The following is a 17715-nucleotide window of genomic DNA, read 5'->3' as shown; positions in this document are numbered from 1 at the left end:
CTGTGTTAGATGACTTTGATAAAAAAAAATTTTAAGGTGCTTATTGAATTTTTGTTCTTTAAAAGATGTCTTTTTGGGGATACGAATGAAGTTTTTTCTCTTACTTTAAATCATTCCCCTTAAAACACAATATAAAAATTAAGCATTTCTTCATAAAATATAATATAGTTCATGGGTATTCCAGAAATTCAAAAAGTATAAGACTGTGGTGCATCCATGACATGGAATGCTACTCAACTACAAAGATGAGTGAACTATGGATACATGCAATAACCTGGAAGAATCTTAAGGGCATTGTGCTGAGTGAATAAAGCCAATCTCAAAAGGTCATGTGCTGTATAATTCCATTTATAATATTCTTGAAATGACAAAATTGTAGAAACTGAGAAGAGAGAAGTAGTTGTCAGGGGTTGAGGGGAAGGAGGGTGTGGCTATAGAGGGGCAGGATGAGGGAGTTGGTTAGCATTGACAGAACAGTTGCATATCTTGACTGTTGGTGATACTTACATAAATTTATACATGGGATAAAATATGATAGAATTGTATGGAAAAACATGGAAAAAAAATGAGGGCATGAAAAAACTGATGTAACTGTATTGTGCCAATTAATTTCCTGGTTTTGATAAAGCAATACAGCTATTGCAGAAGTTGGATGATGTATACACTGGACCTCTCTGTATCATTTTTCAAAGTTCTTGAGAGTTCATAATTATGTCAAAATAAAAAGTTTAAAAAGTGTAAGAGTATGGTTATTATGATGTAGAGAAAAGAGCACAAGCTATTAAGTTGGACAAAAATGGTTCAAATCTGAGTTTTGACATTTATTAGCTGGATGATTTTAAGAAGTTACTGTATCTCTCAGCCACATTTACCTGTAAAGTAGGGATGATTAGAGATAATGGCCATAAATTACCTGGCATGGTGACTGTCACACGGTAGCTAAAAAACAATGGAAGTTATTATTATAGCAAAGAATCCCTTACTATTTGAAAGACGTAGCTGTGCTATGCAACTATAGTGGCTCAATATGCTCTGGCATGCAGCTACAGGTCTTTCTGTTTGTATCTATAAGGAGGTATTTTTTTAGCTGTTCATGGGATAAGATACATCACTACATGACTGAAATCCAAATCCCTGGAGAAAAAAGACACTACTCAGTAACTATGAACATACATAGCTGTATACTATAATGTGTTTATTTCTCAATACAATCTAATTATTAAAAACATACTATCAGGCAGTCTGTTATTATGCTTAGATTATAGTGAGATTATCAGTGTCTGTCCAACTGTATTCCTAAATACATAGAGTAGACACTAAATAAAAGTTGGATACTCTAACAAAGAAGCAAGAATGCAAAAAAAAAAAAAAAAGGAGAAGAATTAAGAATTAAAAGTTAGCCCGGCCGGGCGTGGCTCAGAGGTTGAGCATCGACCTAGGATCCAGGAGATCAGGGTTCGATTCCCGGTCAGGGCACATGCCTGGGTTGGGGGGGCTCAGTCCCTAGGGGGGGGAGGGTGCAGGAGGCAGCCAATCGATGATTCCCTCTAATCACTGATGTTTCTATCTCTCTCTCCCTTCCTCTCTCTGAAATCAATAAAAACATATTTAAAGAAAAAAAAAGAAAGTGGAAAGTGACTGAGGTGGAAAGCAAAAGGAGATGAGCCACTGGGGAAGAATTAAAGATGACTCAGACTTAGACTCAAGTGTCTGGGACAACCACCAAGAGATGTAAAGAACGTACGAGGAGGTTCAGGAGGAAGATTAACCTTGTCAGTTTTAGACACACTGGATTTGAGATTATAATAAATTATTCAAGAACAGATATCCAGGAGGCAGCTGGAAATACAGAACTGGAAGAGATCCCAAAGGCCCCTCAAACTCAAAATGTCCAGAACTAAACATGTGATGTTTCTCTCTCCAAACTATACCTTCCTATCTCCATGGCTGGCACTCCATCCATCCAGTTACCAAAGCTGGAAACCCAGGAGTCATCCTTGTCATCCCTTTTCTCCATTATCCTTAATCCAATCTCTCATGTTTACCTCTTAAATCAATCTCCAATCTGTTAACCTCTCTCCAACTCTACCAGAACCTTCTCTGGATGACTGGAATAGGCACAGCGGTCTCTTTGTAGCTACTGCTACTCCACTTACAATCTGCCCTCCAAACAGCAGCCTGAGTGATCTTTCACAAAAGTAAATTTGATATTATCATTCCTCTGCTTAAACCACTTCTGCAGCTTCTCACTGCTCACCTCTAAACACCTCTGGCCACTACCTGCCTCTCTTGCTCATCTCTCACCTCTTTCCTAGCCCCCAACCCAGCCACACTATCACCTTTTCACATGATCCCTTTGGTCTCAGGGCCTCTCATATGCTGTTTTCTCAGCTTATTCTCTTCAACTCAGCCTCTGCCCAGCATCTAGGTAACTCCTATTTGTTCTTCAGACTATGGGTCAAGCAGCATTTTTCAGGACAATTTTGCGGGCTCCTCAAACTGTCACACCCCTGTACTGTTCCCATGCAACTGGTGTGATTATCTGATTAATGTCTGTCAATGCCATCAGAACTAAAGCTTCATGAGGGAGAGACTGTCTGCTGTACGCACCATTATATCCTAGCACCTGGCAAAGTCCTTGACACACAGCAGGCTCTGAAACAGTCAATGAATGAAAAATGAAAAATCAGGAACAGAGCTATAGAATTGGAAAGCAACTGACAGCTGAGAAAGAAGAGGGCGAGGACAAAATTCTGGGGAAATATACGTAATTCTGGGGAAATAAGAAAGTAGGAAGGATAAAAATAAACTGTAATAAAGGCAAGAGGCAGAAAGAAGTGGAAGAGCCAAGAATGCATGGAGAAAGTTACAAGGAAGGAAGGAGTAATCAACAATACCGCATAGCTGCAGAGAAGTTAAAAAGTTGAGGGCTCAATCAAGGCCACTGGAATTGAGCAGTGAAAGAATAGTTTCAATAGAGAACAGAAGTCAGACCACAAGAAGTAAAGGAGTGAATAGACAGGAAGTGGAAGCAGCATGTGTGGACTAATTTTTTAAAAGAAGTCTGGCAAAGAAGGAGAAGAAAGAAGATAGTAGTATCAGGGGGGAACAGGGATGCAAGGTGTTTTAAAATAAAGAGACTGGAGCAGGTCTTTGGGGTGGGGGGCAGGGGAAGAGCCAATGAAAACCACATGCATAAGACATAGAAGCATAATGGGGCACTAAGGCTCCTGAGAAAGGCTCAATTAGAGGGATTTGCTTTGGACAAGAAGATGGATGGGTGAAAACAGACATCATAAGGTGATGAGAGGGGAATTTATAGGAGATTCAAGAAGATGACTTTTAACTTTTCAACACAGCAAGAGATGAGGTCAGCTAAAGAACATAGAGGGTTTGTCACTTATGTGATGGGGGGAGAAACAAGAATTCAATTAGAGGTTAAAAGAATTGCCAAAGCAGCGATGAGACCCTTTCTGAGGCCTAAAGTGTCTGAACTTGCAGGGGGAATAATTAATTAAATCCACAATATGACCTTCAACAGCAGGGCTCAATAGTTCCCCGAGTTTCAAGTTTGGGGATTGGCAAGTTGGGATGGTATGGCAACAAGGGGCATAGGGATATAGGGTATTAGCAGGGATTGTTTTAAACTGAAAACAGCACTCATTTTGCAGCAGCAATATAAGATGATTTAAGACTGAAGTTTAAAAGAATACCTATAGTGTGGATACTATGTTCCCACTTAGGTTCTTACCTACAGACACACTAGGATGCTTTATTATTTTAGTCTTTTTAACATGCTTTCATCTCCTTTAAAGAAAACAGGTACCAAATCCACTAGACAGTAGGACCTAAAGAAAGAACAGCCTTGATCAGTTTCCAATGTATTTTCCTGAAAAGAAAAATACTACAAGAATCCGCTTATAATGAATTGGTTGGGCCTTCCCTCTGGAAAAAAAAATACAGGTCTGGCTTTGAAATGTCCTCAATGGAAGATAAACTTTGCCTCCTTCTGGGTGGTATCCAAGGCTTACAGCTGAAATTGCAGTAATTAAAGAGATAATGGAACCTAAGTGTTAGCACACTTGTTATATGCCCAGCTTTTTGGTGGCATGATACCTATCACCTGTCCAAAGCTCATTTCAGAACCAGATATTTGAGAGAGTCTGATGGAAATGCAGGCTATCCAGCCATCTTGATTCTCCAAGTCCTACCTCTGCACTGGTAAACCATCAAAAGGCAAAGTAAGCAGACCTGTTCTTCTGGTCTCTCACAGAACTACCCTTACTGAATAAAAGTTAATGTGTGTTCTGTCTTTATAGAGGGTCTTGAATGGTATCCAAGAATCTTTGGGTGAGACTCTGCCTGAAGAATTGAATCACTATGTTCCCAGCTTTTAGAGAAAATCCTAACAATAAGTTTGTCCTTGAATTTAATCCAGGAAGAACATATTGTTTCTGAGTTACCATCCAAAAATGAAAACTGTATATCCAACACTTATCAGCAGTCCTAATTCTAGAACCAAATTATACTTCCAAGGGTGGTCAACTACTTATTTGGAAAGCTTAAAAGCCTCCATTCCTTTAGCTTCCTACACATCCCCTATATTCCATCCTATTTTTAAAAGAGGTGTGTGGAATGACCAGGAGTAAGAAATACCAACTTTCGAATGATGATTACCTCTGAAGTGAAGGGGAGAAATGGGATTTCTTTAGCTGGGTGTTGGATCCACAGATAGTTACGTTATCCTTTATAAACTTTGTTAAATATTTCAAAATAATTTTTCAAAGTGTGAGTGGGGGTGGGGCATGAAATATAGAGGGTAGAGGGAGGAGTGAGGAATGGGCGGCAATGAGGCTGTACCCACATTACCTGGAGAATGACATATCATATGTGTATTTCAGGAAGGGAAGTCAGATTACAGCATGTATGATGGATTAGGGGAGATGAGTTAGGGGCGGGTTGCAGAGGACTGTAAGTACCTGGCTAAAGAATCTGAAATGAGGGAGGAAAGGAGCCATTGAGAGTTTCTGAGCAATGGAATAAGATTGTGAGAACATCTTACAGAGCCAGCAAGAATAAAGTGGGAGAAGTTACTTCAATGGCCTTGGAGATAGGTGCTGGTGATGAGAACTTGGACTAGGGTGGGACAACAGGACTAGAAAGAACCGGGAAAATCTGAAGAAGACTGCAGAGAAGAAGGGGGGAGGGGGTTAGAGAAATGATTCCAGGGTGACTAGAAGAAAAGTAGCACCATCAAGAGAAACAAGAATGCCAAAAGAAGGAACCAGGAAGGGAGAAAGAGCTGAAGAATTTCAGTTTGGCCATGCACCTGGGCTGTCAGATGGAAAGTCAAGGGATCTCCAACAAGCAGTAAGAAATGAGAAACTGGGGTCAGAAGAAAGGTCAGCACTAGAAAACAAAGTCGAGTAGGGGGAGGGTCTAAGGGAATGGGCCAGGTAGCATATGCTTTACCTGTCAGCTGTTGTCAGATGGGATGAGAATGTGTGGGAAAGGCTTGGTAAATTCAAGGAGCTTTGTTAACATATGGTGTTATTTGTAGAAAAGTGACTGGAGTCAGGGAATAGATGAAGCCAAGGGGCAAAGACTGAATAGAAGTGTGCTCAGGACCAGAAGCTGGCAAATCTTCCATTGGGAAGTAGAAGGAAAAGCAAGAGAGACCAATTAATCAGACTCACATCACCAGAGTCAGTTCTACCTGAGCTCCCAGTGCCTCCTAATGGTCACCCTCCAAGGTCCCTGCTCATTCTTTATCTTACTGAACCCTGCAACATTTTACACCATGCTCCACTCTCACTTCCTGAGATTTTTCTCTTCTACCAACTTCCACCAAAGCCTTCTCTCAGATTTTCTACACCTCTTCTTTCTCTTCTCCAGTGGCTCTTCTCTCCCCATCATGGAAAAATGTTCATATCCCCTAGGGTTCTCTCCTCAGCCCACATCTCTTCCCAAGGAATCTTGCGGATGTATACGGCTTTTACCAATAATGATATGCTAATAACTTCCAAAACTTTAGAGCCATGCTTCCGACTGCTTCTGAGCTATTTCCACCTGATAGTTATACCACTGTAAGCCCACACATTCAGACTTATTTGGCCTGGGGTTTGTCTCCAACACATTCCTTTCTCCTGTAATGTCTATTTTTAAAAATATTTTTTTATTGATTTTTAGAGAGAGAGGAAGGGAGAGGGAGAGAGAAAGATAGAAACATTGATGTGAGAGCGAAACCTCCATCAGCTGCCTCCTGCACACCCCCTACTGGGGATCGAGCCCACAACCCAGGCTTGTGCCCTGAGTGGGAATTGAACCGGCAACCTTTCGGTACATGAGACGATGCCCACCCAATTGAGCCACACTGGCGAGAGCTATAATGTGTATTTTGATGACTGGGAGCAGCTTCAATTATTGAAGCCAAAAAATAACAGGAATCATTCTCAACTCCAGTCTTTTCTTCAACTCCCACCTCCAATGGCCACACAAATCCTCCTGGATCTCTCAAGGCTGCTCCCTCCTTTCTGTTGCAACTAGGGCTGTATTAGGCCCTTATTGCTTACCTGGAAAACTAAAATAACTTCCTGCCTCTAGTCTCTCTCTCCCTAATCCATCATACATGCTGCAATCTGACTCCTCTTCCTGAAATACACATCTAACATAACATTCTCCATGTAATATGCATACAGCCCCATCGCCTCCCATTCTCCACTCCTCTCTCTACCTTCTATATTCCAGTTCCAACAGATCACTCAACCATTTCCACAGTATATCGTATATTTCCATATTGTTATACATGTGATTTGGAAACTCTCTACCTGACATGCTCCTCCCACTTACCCTCCTGTCCAGGAAATTGTTACCATTCTTCAAGGCTTGGTTCAAGTACTACCTCCTCTATAAAGCATTCTATGACTCATCACATGTTTAATCATCCTCTCCCTTGTAAACTCATAGTATTACGCAACCACTGCAGTCTTTTCCATGTTAAACCACAATTATTCATGCCACATCATTCACCTAGCATGGTGTTAGATTCACCACAGGGCTCAATGAAAGCTTCTGGAATAAAGATATGAACACATGAATAAACAAAGGGTCAATTTGTCTTTCTCATCTTCTATAGCACCTGAACTCAAAGTGTTCCTGGAAAGGAATCTGGAAGCACTCTTCCCAGTGATAGTCTACCAGATTACAAAGCAGTACATACCTAAAGTGCCCCTACTGGAGTGACAAGGTCAACTTCAAGCCAAATTCCTGAGCACCCTCAAGATCAAAAGATGGCTATGGGTCTTCGACATGTGGTCAAATAACAGTAATGAGGCCTGTTCCCTCCCAAGTTCACTCACTGAATACACTTTTACTGAGCACATCCTGTCTACTAGACACTGTGATAGCTAGGCAGAGGGCCACAAGGACTCACTATTACTTATGACCACAGAAAAAGCAGCATATAAGCAAGACAGAATTCCTTCATCCAGCACAGCCTGATCGAGCACCTTCATGTGCCAGGCTTTGTCCTATGTGCTGAGGGTACACCAGTGAAAGGATAGACAAGCAACCCTGTCCTCAGATGGACAAGGAACAAGATAAAGCAGTGAAATATATAAAATAGGAGATAGTGGAAGGGAGAGGAAGTGTTGGGAGGGGTATTACAGGTTTAGATAGAGAGTGATTTCTTCAAGGGAAGCTGGAGAAGGTTTCATAGAGGAAACAATTTTTGAGGTGGGTTCTGAAGGATAAATAGTGGCTTCTGAAAGGGCATTCAGGTACAGTGAGAACAGCACATGCAAGGGTACAGACGTATGAAAGGGCTTTGCATGATGGGAAAAGGGAAGAGGTTTTGTGTAGTTTGAGAAGAGTATGGGAGATGTGGTATGAGTCAAGGAAAGAGAAGTCAGGAGGATTTTTATGCCATATAAAGGAGAATGGATTTTATTCTATGGGCAATAGGGTACCAACAAGAATTTTGGAACCGAGAAGTAAGCTGGCCAGCCTAGGTCTGAGGAGGATACTCTGGAGGTAGCGTGCAGGCCAGAGTGGTGGGGGAAGACCATGAAGGAGGGCGAGGTGGAAGGCCACCATGACAATCTAAGGAAATGACCACTGTGCTTAGACAGCTGACTCCAAGTCAGACTGCACTTCCACTGCAGTGTTTACATACCTGAAACAAACAGGTGTCCACTTCAAAACACCAGTGAGATGACAGCTCGTTGTCAAACACACACAAAAAATTCACGTTTTGCAGCAGAATCCACAATTAATGCTCTTATTTAGAACTTTAAGAAACACTATGACGACTATGTTTTTAGGCTTCTACATAACCACTTAAATGCCTTTCTTTATATGATGTCTTCTGCCATTAGCTGCTTGCTTTTATACTTGGACTAAATGTTGTAGCCAAAATGCTTATGTAACACTTAGTGGAAGAAGAAAAAGTTAGAAGGCAGTGTCAAATGGGCATTTTATTCAGCCATTCAGCGCTAATCTCCATCTTCTAGAGTGCCATATGAAAACAAAATAAAGCTTGCTAAGTACTCTATCAATTATAAAAGGAATATATGCTCCCTCCAATTCCATCCACTCTCCAAATACTCCAAGTACTAGAACTTTTGGTGTATTTCCTTCTGGCCTCTTTTCTACAGGTAGTTTTTGTTTGTTTTACATCACTGAGATCACACAATATACACAATCTTGTCACAGCACCACAGTTTAAATAATTTTCCCAGTTCATCATCAATGACAGGATAAAATGGAATCAGGCATATGAGTGGCTGGTCAACAAAACAAAAGTCTCAGAGGTGAAGACACCATAACACTTGCATTAATTCTAAATTTTTTATGATTCTCCCCTATATTAGCATAAGATATCTTAATCTGTCCCAATTTGACCCTTGAGAGCTGTATAGAATGAGTCTAACCCCTTTTCCACAGAAGGCACTTCATAGCTCTGTGATGTCTCCCTTTGTCTTCCTTTCTTCACATGAAAGATCAACATTTATTTCCATCATTGCTCATATTACAGCCCCTTCACTAGCCTGGTTCCCTTTGTATGAACTGTCTCTAGTTTGTCATTGTCCCTCTTAAAGTATGGCATCTGGATTTGAATGTGCAGCTTCAGACAAGACTACCACCTCATTTTGTCTAGCCGTTATTATACTTTTCTTAATTCAGTCTACAGTTCTATTAACTTTTTAATCAGTCATGTCCAATTACTGGATCAAATAAGTGTGGGCTCCTGTTAAGACAAACCTCCTCCATCCTTTTTGATACAACTGTAAATGTTATTTATGCTAAATTATTTATGCATATTATTTGTTTCACTCCAAAATCCTGGCTGATTCAGATAGTTTCCAACCCCAACTCTGTCACCTACCACATTGGTTAGTTTTGCGTTTTTCACACATTGGACATGCATGCTTTCTATGTGTTCATTTGTACTGCATTAGAAACACTGGAAACAAAGGACCCACACTACAAGACATGAGTGACCACCCTTGCTGTTTGGCCTCAAGCTTTTAATACACAGACAATAACTCCACCTAAGTGTACCACCACCATTTGGCTCATGTTTCTTTGTTGGAGTCTGTCATATGCCTTGATTCAATTAAGACAGCACAAAAAACACTCCCAATGGTTTCTTTTTTTTCTAGGTACTTAAAAGTCATCTACTTAAATGAGTAATTCTAGAATTGCTGCCAATTGTTGCCAAGGATTGACATCCAGCTCACTGCTCTGTTAATTTCCAGATTCTTCTTTTTCTTTTTTAATATATCTTTACTGATTTCAGAGAGAGGAAGGGAGAGGGAGAGAGAGATAGAAACATCAATGATGAGAGTCATTGATCGGCTGCCTCCTGCACGCCCCCTACTGGAGATCAAGCCCGCAACCTGGGCATGGGCCCTGACTAGGAATTGAACCTCGATCTCCTAGATCCTAGGTCAACCGCTGAGCCACGCCAGTCGGGTGAGATTCTTCTTTTGCATTTTGGAAAATGAGGAACATTTATTCAGCTCCAGTCTTACTTAGGAGCCTGAACAGATCTACATAAATAAAATATCCAATCTCAGAACCCTACAGGTCTATGAACACCATAAAAGTGGACTACCACAACTAAGGCAATATGAGTAATAAACAGCATTTTTCAGACTTTGGACACAACACTGAACATAAAAAAAAAAAATCAAAAGATGCAAACTAATCTAGATTAGAACTGTTTTAAATAAGAAACTGCAAGGTAAAAGCAATAAAACAAAAGCGAGGTTCCCCCAATAGTCTCAATGTCTCCTGTGTACAAGCTGCTGATGGGCTTTCTTCCATGTACCCTGGACCTATTTACTCCCTCTTGGTCCATCTCACCAAAATAAGTCTGTCCCTTCAGGCCAGCCTGGGCAATGGTGAGCCACCACATCTACTATAGGTCCTTTTGTGACAGCCACAGTGGCTATTCACTCCTTCTTTCCCTTCCGGAGCATATCATCTCCATTTCACTGTTCCACCAGTAGAACGTAACTTGAAATGTTGCGGCAAACATTTCATGGCTGTGGAATGAAAAGGTAGAGTGGCACTAAGCCACACCATAGTTAGCCTAGTTCTAAACTGCTACCTGGTGCTTTATAATCAAACATTTGGAAAGTTCTAGAGCAGTGGGCCTGAACAAAGGATTCACATCAGCATCTTCCACTGTGATGTTTTAAAAATTACAATTGTGCCAGGACCACAGGCCTGGATGTTCTGATGCAATAAATCTAGAGCATCTGTAGGGTTTTTAAAGCTCCACAGGTGGAATTACTCTGTGCTTCTGCTAAAGAGCCACTATTCTATACCTAGCAAACTTCTCCAAACTAGCAAATGGCTATAGTTACCAAGCACTCCCCACTATTATGAGAGACAAAACTTATTTTTTTTGCGTCACTCTATTACTACATATACAAGTGTTAGTGTTAAATAAGCTTTACATAAGCCAAAAATTAAGAGTTGAGAAGCAAATGTATCCCCCATGTTAATCTGAGCCACAGTCAATCTTGCAACGTAGAAGAGAAACAGTTTAGCATTATCTTTAACAGTTAGGGTCATCTTTATGGTCTTAGATTCTACTTACCGTTTCCAAACTTCTTAAATAAAGACGATAATTTGTGATGTAAACTCTTCCCTTAATGGGGCCATTGAAAGGACATATGTAAATAACTTCTTTGTCTATTAAGATAAAAAAAGTACCCTAAAATAATGGAAATATATACCAAGATACACAACAAATGGCACTAATTTAATACAAACTATTTGGCTAAGAATAACTACAATAAAAAAAATCACTGAAAAGTTTAAAAGCAAGCATTGGCAATGTTTCTACATTACCATGCTAAGTCCAGTGGAGTCATGAGGGAACTAGTGGGGCCACATGTCACCTCCAGGCACTAGTAGTGCTTCCCTGAGCTTGCCCCCCACACTGTCACTACCCGGGGCAAGGTGATAATAGCTGCAGAACAGAAGTGAATGAGGGTACTGCTGCTACTACCCTCAGGAGGTTATAAAGGTAACTGCTGAGCTACTTCAACCAGGTGATTGCAATTCCTGTAGGACAGTCTCATGGACTAACCACCAGATAGGCTTTGAGGTTTGCCAACCTCTAATCACACAAACATTGTAATGTTTTTAATAAATGAATGTCAGCAGTAGAGATGTTTCTATAGTCTACTCTTTCTCTTTTAATAGTCTAGATGAGAGTTTAGTTAGATTGATCTCAAACATTTAAATAGGGGGTGGGGAACCTTTTTTCTGCCAAGGGCCATTTGGATATTTATAACGTCATCTGAGGGCCATACAAAATTATCAACTTAAAAATTAGCTATGAAAAAAGCTCCTAGATTTATTGAATTTCAAGTCCCACCTGCGGTTGCCTTGGCAGAGCCAGACCAAATGATTTTGCTGACCATACAGGGCCCGTGGACCAGATGTTCCCAACCCTGATTTAAATAATATAAAACAGATGGCCAAGAGAATAGTACATCTTTGGTAGAATCAAACATAAAGAGAAAATTAGGAGGGTTAATTTATTATAAAAATGTATCTTTCCCTTATCTTTCTTGGATGTCCTTGAACGTGTTAATGGCTTTTAATTTTTAAAAACAAGTTTGAAATCCCTTTATCCTCAGATGCTAAATGATACCCAGTAAGGCTACCACATGCTAATTCAGTTACTATGCACCAGTTAAGGTCCTGGCACTGATACAGAGCACCAAAACTTCATATATGAAGATCACCAAAAGTAAGCTATCCTCTTTGCTCTTATCCAGAAATTGGAATGGTTTCCTTTTCAAGACTAGGATCATGCTTGCAAGTGTGTGGACATGAAATAGTTTCTCCTGGTGCATAGTTAAGTAATTCACAAAGGCACCATATCTATGATCTTAATCTAATAAACACCATATCTTATCCATTTAAGCTAAACAGCCAAGATCTTAGTCAATAAAACAAAAGGTTCCCTGAAACAATGGTAACTGTATCATCATCAAATATATGGGAATCTGAGAGGATGCCAACCCTAATTAAAATGTGAAAGCCCACGATATCAGCCCTTTGCTTAGAAGCTGTCAGATGCATCTGTATTCTTAAACCAGAACAATATGTTCTTCCAAAGTAGATACCTTCCTCTTACTATGAATTTATCATGAAAAAATAAGTTGACAATCAAATTGTTACATCAATATTACTAACTTCAGTTATCTAGCAAATGAAAGATATTTTAAACCATTATGGTCTCCTATATTTCAAAGAAGAGAATACTGAGACTTTTAAGCCTTTAACTTGATCATTTTAAAGCATACATCATAGACTAGTAAACCTTAATATCATCTGATCTTACAAACTAATACCATGAGAGCTTTCACTCCAATAAGTAACTTTTAAGAGATAATCCAATTTTTTTCCAAAATAATTCTGTCTTTGGTACAGAGAAAAATATATCATTATCCTGGAGAGCACAAAGTTCTTGAAGAACTCTTTGATCAAGAAACTAATGCACAGAGTTCTCTCTATATTAAAACTTTAGCTAGCCTATTTGTCCAAATTTGACTTCTAAAAAGTATGAGGAATTGAAGCCACCTGATCCTGCTGGATCTCTCATCAATCTATGCAAATCCTAACTTTATAGGACCCTTACCAGTAATGCGAGTTTCTCCTGGAAGTCGAGGAACAGTGTCACTGAGATCCCGACTGACGCCATCCCTAGAAGTCTGGAAATGAAATAGTGGCATCAGAAGTAATGACATGACATTTTCACAGGTTTTTAAGCAACCTGGAACACAACTGACCAGAAATGTATTTTTTAAAGGGAAAAAAAATCAGAGAAACATTTATCATTATAGAACATTGGCACAGAAAATTCAAACTAAAAAATACAATTTACCCTCAAAATTCATTAGCTGTGATAACTTTTATTCTGCAAATAATATTAGCAAGCTTTGTAATAATGTTATTTTTAAACACCCCTTCCAAGTACTTCCCTGTTAATATCATTCAGAAAAATGATAAAAAGTAAATATTACATGTATTCTAAGATACATGTATACTATGGCAGCTTTTTTTTCTATATTATATATTTAGTCATTTATCTTTTTTGTTATGGGTAGGAATAAAAACTTCTTTCAATGGGGCCTTAATTGAGCCATAGTAATCACAGAATCTTCATATAGTGCCAGATAATAACCTTGATTACATATTGGATTTCTTATTTTCCTAAGATATTTCCTCACATAGGTAACTTGATAAGAGGAAAGGGGTCTGTCATTGAACTCTGGAGCTGACAAGGGCCTTAGGTACCATCTACACAAATTCTTCCCATTGCTGTACTGTCTCTAGGCCTCCTAGCTTCAGAAGTATTCCCAGGCCTGTGCCTTATTCAATGGCCACAGCAGCTCCCTCAGGCAGGCAAGTATTAACCACTGAAACCCACAGGGGAGTTCTAAGTCTAATTTGCCATAACTGGCCATTGTGACCTGGATGCCTGGTAAGATGTCTCTCAATCTGTTCAACTGCCCTAGTGGATTCATAACAATGATGGGCTGCCTGTGTCCACTGTAGGGTGTATGAGGCACATCATTAAAATCTGTTTGGGCAAAAGGGTTTTTTTCAGCACTACTTTTCATTCAGTTTTTTAAATTGTTTTCCAAAGTCACACTGCAATCATTTCATGTGTGAAGTTAGTTAATACTTCCCCCAAGGGATTTTGTGAATGTATTAAAGTGAAACAAAATGCACAAGCACACTTTGGTGAATTATCAAGGGCTATGCAAACGTAAAGTATTACCAAATGAGAGAAATGTGAACTGTGTATGTAGGTAAAATATAAGCTGTCAAAGAGGGATACTTTTTTATTCAGGCACAAAATGAAAATTCCTGGCCAATTTTAAGTATGTTTTAGTGCTTGCAAGCTAAGCATTTTTAACTAGGAGGAAAAGTTGTCCCCCAGCCAGGAATGCCTTCCTCAATAAGGAGCAAAACCACACACCTTATATAAATAATAAGACTGGAAACAAATTACCATCATCCTTTAACACCGCCTCTCACTAACTAAAAACAAGTATAACAAGCAAATTTAAAATTCGGTATGCCTTTTAAATACCACAATTCTGGGTAAGAAGAAAGCAAAATTCAACCACAAAATAAGGAAAACAAAGGTTTGATTAACACAGGATAACATGAAATTAATATAGGATATACTTTATTTTAACGTTACACAAGGACTTATAATTACCTTCTTGGAGTTACTTTTGTGTTTAGAACTGAACCTTGTAACATAACATTACTAAAATACAATAAAAACTTATGTAATCTTGGTGAGGAAAAGGTCCTTGTAAACATGATACCAAAAGCAGAAAATATAAAGAAAAAGCTTGATAGATGTGACTACATAAAAACTTTAAACCTGTGACTTTCAAAATCAAAACAAAATATTATAAATATATTTAAACAAAATACTAAATATAATTAAATACTAAATATAATTAAATATAATTGAAAGGCTGACAATAGGTAAAAAAGGTGAAGAGGAATAAGAGGTACAAACTTCAAGTTATAAAATAAGTAAACCACAGAGATATAGTGTACAGCTCAAGGAATATAGTCAATAAAAAAGAAAAAATAATTAGGGCAAAGACTTGTAATATATATTATAAAGAGTTGGTTATAATATATAAAGAATACATAAATCAATAGAAAAAAATCCCCCAAACATCCCAAAGGCATACAGGAAAAGCACATGAACAGTCACTTCACAAAAGAAATACAAATAGACAAAAACCATGCCTTTTTCTTCTTTTTTTGAAAGGCCAACCTCATTAGTAATCAGGGAAATACAAATTAAAAGACACCAGTTTGCTCCCTTCTGATTGCATCCCCCTACACTGCCATTGGGAGTGTAAATTAACCTTTCTGGCAGATAATCAAAAGCCTTAAAGGGCCAAGAATAAAGCTTATTTTAAATTCATCACTTACTTTCAATATATGTTCCAAAATCTCCCTCTAATTACATAAATTTCTCCTCAGTACTTTGAACCATTTTCTGTTAATGTTATTTTTGTTTTGGTCATGCAACTATTTTATCATCATAATTGGAAAATAATGCCAGTATCTAGGAGGGTGTAACAAGCTTCTCAGCAGGCCTTGGTTTTCCAATATCTCTTTCAGAAAACTTTCAGGGGTGAGGGACTGCCTGGTACCTGAAATGTAATATTCACAACACAGAGGTTCTCAAAAATGAAGTTATGTGAAAGGATTTACAAACCAAACTCATGTAACACATATAAAGTAGTCTGTCTCTTCTAGAACAAGGTGGGATAATAAATTAAACCACATGTATTGAAGTATTTACATTATGTGAATGAATAATGTAATTAATAATTCAATAAACTCAAAATGACCACCTAATATTCAAATATGAAAAAGAGAAATGCAAAGAAAAAGACAGAATAAATCTGAAAACACAACTTACCCTGTTAATAGACTCATTCTCCAAGGAGCGTGAATTATATTTAGAAGTTGGTGCAGAAGCCATACTGGAAACTCTATCAAAAAAAGACGACATTCAATATCAACTGAATTGTATGCAATTTCAGACATATGTAACACCTGATATTTAAATATTGCAATTGAGAACCAACAGTACTACACTTTACAGGCCCTATTTCCATTGTAGTCTCCAATGGGACTGACACACACAAAGGACTAAGCACAGCACAGGGCATAGGACAGGGCTCTGGTAAAGGTGGAGGGCACTAAGGAAGAAAAAGAAAGGGCAGCTAGCTAAATATGCATGGGGGAGTCCAGCGGAAGATAGCACACATATTCTGGGACTTTTTATTCATAGCAAATTGTCATCTAAAAGAACATAATGTTAATAATTGTGCAAATTTCCACACTTCTTAATTTTTAAAGATTATTTAGAGGCAGCAGAGCAATAAAAAGAGTAGACAATTGAACTCACAGTATTTTCCCCTTTAAGAATTCTATTTTCTCCAAATTAAGGCAATCTGAAGTGGCATGAATTTGATGAAAATCAAATTAGTAAGATTTGATTTAATCAGTATTTTCTAAGGAAAACATACTTCATTTAAATAATGCATATTCATCACAATTCGGACATAAATGAAAGCATCATGTTCAGAACATAAACAGTATCTTAAAGCAAGATTTACTCTTGTGAAGATTATAACAACAACAGGAAACTAAGTAATGTTTTGGTTACTTTATTTATCAAATTTAATGATAGAAAGACACACTGAAGTCACAGGGAGGTACAAAGCATCCAAGTCAACAAGGTGATTGTCGTTATTTGTGGGATCTTTTCCCCAGGCTCATTAAGTGAGTAACCACTTGCTAACAAAATCCAGTATGGAGAATATCAGCACAAAACCTAGTGATCTGATAGCTTCACAGTGTCAGTCACTGTCTTCAAGTAAGGTCCAAGAGCCCAGCCGGGCATAGCTCAGTGGTTGAGCGTTGACCTAGGATCCAGGCGATCAGGGTTCGATTCCCGGTCAGGGCACATGCCCGGGTTGTGGGCTTGATCAATGACTCTCTCATCATTGATGTTTCTGTCTCTCTCTCTCCTTTCCTCTCTCTGAAATCAATAAAGATATATTTTTTTTTAAAAAAAAGTAAGGCCCAAGAGAGATGACAAGATGCAGATAAGGGCAACCACCAGGATGAAGACAGAGAGGTGGCCAGGTGAGGACAATCTTAAAAGATTAGTGCCGGTTCCCCACCCCCCGAGTTCAGCTCTCCAAGGGCAAGGCTTCGGGCCTGTCTGGGTCATGGCTGTATCCTGGCACACGGTTGACACTCCTAACTATTTGGCAAATGAATGAATATGTGCAAAATACACAATATTGTGAAACATCATGATGGGGTTAGATGGTATATTGGTTCACCAAAACCCAGAACACTGGAACTAGGGAACTACTGCTGAGGCTTAAAAATTAACAATTACAATACTTCTTTATAAAAAGCAATACTAAACTTCAAAAACCTAAAATGACTAAGACATGGCACAACCTAAAATTAGAAATAAATTTTTAAAAGATTAATGAATGATAACTCTAAACTGAATTAAATTCAGACAAAATAGCCTTGAAAAACCTCTCTAACCTTAAATTCAAATCCCAGCAAAATAACCCTTTATTCTGAGACAGTAGAATGGATGAGACAGAT

At 38.7% G+C, this 17715-nt stretch overlaps 1 protein-coding gene across 3 annotated transcripts in view; it reads right to left on the bottom strand.

Moving 5' to 3' along the window:
- MTM1 (myotubularin 1) overlaps positions 1-16066 on the bottom strand; it is a 91258-nt gene extending 75192 nt beyond the window's left edge. For 2 of the 3 annotated variants that reach the window (XM_087813451.1, XM_087813452.1), the window contains exons 1-3: positions 15998-16066; positions 13169-13241; positions 11111-11205 (exon numbers count right to left, since the gene is read on the bottom strand). In XM_087813451.1, coding sequence (XP_087669577.1) covers positions 11111-11205; positions 13169-13241; positions 15998-16060 — 231 coding nt within the window. In that variant the 5' untranslated portion in view covers positions 16061-16066. The remainder of the gene's footprint in view (positions 1-11110; positions 11206-13168; positions 13242-15997) is intronic. The other variant, XM_087813453.1, reaches the window with a different exon arrangement.
- Positions 16067-17715: the final 1649 nt, after the last annotated feature.

Source organism: Miniopterus natalensis, chromosome X (genome assembly GCF_054644295.1).
Source record: "Miniopterus natalensis isolate mMinNat1 chromosome X, mMinNat1.hap1, whole genome shotgun sequence".
Lineage (NCBI taxonomy): Eukaryota > Metazoa > Chordata > Mammalia > Chiroptera > Miniopteridae > Miniopterus > Miniopterus natalensis.
This window is presented reverse-complemented; position numbering and strand designations above follow the sequence as displayed.